Source organism: Littorina saxatilis, linkage group LG15, assembly GCF_037325665.1.
Source record: "Littorina saxatilis isolate snail1 linkage group LG15, US_GU_Lsax_2.0, whole genome shotgun sequence".
Lineage (NCBI taxonomy): Eukaryota > Metazoa > Mollusca > Gastropoda > Littorinimorpha > Littorinidae > Littorina > Littorina saxatilis.
Genome location: NC_090259.1, coordinates 30,861,518 through 30,864,017, shown reverse-complemented (window position 1 = coordinate 30,864,017; position 2,500 = coordinate 30,861,518). Strand labels below are relative to the sequence as shown.

General features: G+C 43.5%; 2 protein-coding genes across 3 annotated transcripts in view; one reads left to right on the top strand and one right to left on the bottom strand.

Moving 5' to 3' along the window:
- The window catches only part of LOC138947983 (uncharacterized), a 627,639-nt gene that overhangs the window by 392,992 nt on the left and 232,147 nt on the right, over positions 1 to 2,500 (bottom strand). The gene's annotated exons all lie outside the window — the stretch shown is intronic.
- LOC138949060 (uncharacterized) overlaps positions 1 to 2,500 on the top strand; it is an 11,461-nt gene that overhangs the window by 8,228 nt on the left and 733 nt on the right. For both annotated transcript variants that reach the window (XM_070320786.1, XM_070320785.1), the window contains exons 5-6: positions 919 to 1,277; positions 1,829 to 2,500. The exon at positions 1,829 to 2,500 is cut by the window's right edge and continues 733 nt beyond it. In XM_070320786.1, the coding sequence (XP_070176887.1) occupies positions 919 to 1,277; positions 1,829 to 2,500 (1,031 nt within the window). The remainder of the gene's footprint in view (positions 1 to 918; positions 1,278 to 1,828) is intronic.

The window sequence follows — 2,500 nt, the reverse complement described above, 5'->3', positions numbered from 1 at the left end:
GTCTGTGTAAAGCATAACTCCGAAAATACACGCAAACTACACTTTTTGGCATAGCTTGCCATTACTTATCGATTATTGCAACATTTATCCTTTCGAGTATCTAGCTGTTTAAGTGTAATGACACCCCAGGCATATGAGAACTTTAAAGCCAAAAACGGGCTGCCGATTTGGCAAAATGGGCACATTTTACCCGCATTTACGCGTTTTCGGCAAAACGCTGCCGATTTCGCGTAATGGGCAGCGTTTTGCCGATTACGTGAAATGGGCAAAAATGTTGCCGATTTCGCGAATTCGGCAATTACGTGAATTCGGCACGACATATATATATATATATATATATATATATATATAGCGTTTAATCACTTGTGTGGGCTAATCCAAGATTCCAAGCACGAACGAAAAAAGACTATAGATAGAATTTTACCATTGAATGCCACGTTTGAATATGACTATTCTTTGGTTCTTGTTCTTCTTGTAACATTTGTATTATCAGGCATACTTTATACAAACAAAAAAAATTCCCAGGAGAACAACAAGCATGGCTTAAAGTTCAAGCTACTGGCAATAGTATTCCCAGGGCAGCATTTTGTGAATAGGGGTTACAGTCCAAGGGACATAATTACAACGTTGCTCTGCACTATGATACACGATCAACACAAATTAATGTGACACATCAGTTCTTTCTGGCTGCATTGATGCTCCGAAACACTACAATTAGCTGAACGTGTGTTGCTGATTCAAAGATATTGATAATTTGATAATGCGATGATTATGGAACTGGATTCATGGATTGATGCTAAACTTCATATAGTTGTTAATTGCTTAGCAATGTATTGATATCGACTATTTCCTGTATTTCTTTGGACTTGATAGATCCATGTTACACCTTCATGAGTTATTCTGCGTATCTGTTTGCAGAGCTGAGCCCGTCTACGGCTTCTGCAGAGGGCTTAACGAGCGCATACCAAATCTTCACCTTTGGGCAGCGGCCCTGTATCCAAGTCGGTGCCCGCCCACACTGCAGGATGTTCGCCTGACTGAGCCCCTGAGGTCCCCGCCTTCGGTCACTGACATAGTCCGTCTGCATCGTGGCTTCATTGGAAGTGTTCTCCCTCGATACGCTGAAACACCGTCGCCCCTTCCGAGTCATGGCCCGCTAGCAGTGCGCGTGTGGCATGAAGGTGAAGACCACAGCTTGGATAAGGATACCTACGAGTGTGAGCAATGCGGGAGGGACATTGCTAAGGTGCTGCGTGACCTGAACGTTGGCGGTACACGTGAGTAATATTTGATATTTATATATTCTGTCGGTTTTGTACCTTGGTTTATGTGTGTTTGTTGTTATGTGTGTTACTGTTTGCGCTTTTTATGTTATTATCGTTGTCTTTTTGAGGGGTGTCTTACATATTCCCTATTTTCAAATGTTCCTTTAAATTGAACACTTTACAGGGGGAAAAATGCATATAATTACACAAGTAGTGTTCTTTAATACTACACTTGTGTTCAACATTTTCGCCTGGCTACCTGTTTCCTACACATTCAGTTTTCTTCAAGCGTTCGCCATATATGTTTAACGTACCTCAGGCAATACAATAATTATTCCATGCAGCTCATATGCTGGTATCATTCAAACGATGATGTAGGTATACCTTTGATGCACATCAGCCGTATTCCCGTGTTAAGTCATGGTAAACTGAGAACAGAAACACACTTTTATCGGTCCCGAACAGCATTATAGTTTGTGTGGACGTTAAGAAAACAACCAACAACAACAACAACAACAAAAACTAACTAACTAACTCATTGTTGCAATCACCGTTTTTTTCAGGAAGAAACGTCCCGGGCAGCCCAGAACCTCTTACCAACAGCGATGTCTTTATTCTCACCTGGGGCACCTTCTTTACGGTAGAGAAGGACTCCGACGGCAATCCCATACAGCCAACCAGAGGTGTACTGAAAGGTGTAGTCGACGGAGGATTCCCTGTCACTGTGCTGGACACAGACGCAGAAGGTATAAGGTTAGTTGCCACCAACACGGGGCCTGACCATGTGATCGCATCGAACAGCACCACCGTCAACGGCTTGGAGAGAAAAATCGTGGTCTTCGTTCAGCATGACGGACCTGAGCACGAGGCTGAAGACTGGGGAAAGCTGTGGGCGATGTCACGATGCACGTCGCAGCTGGTGTGGCTCATGCGGCCACGGCCTCCCAGAAAGAGATATGAGGACACATATGTCCCTCCCCCTAGCAGAGAAGGAAATGACAATGACAGTAGAAAGAATGCTGGTGGAAAACAAACTGAGCGACACAAAAAAGCTGCACGTGCTAGCAATAAAAGAAGTGATGAAAGCCATGAGAACAATGGTGACAAAGAAACCAAGCAGAAACAAAGAGGTGCCTGTGCTAGCAATGAAAGAATTGATGAAAGCCATGAGAACGCTGGTGACAAAGAAACCAAGCAGAAACAAATAGATGCCTGTGCTAGCAATGAAAGAATTG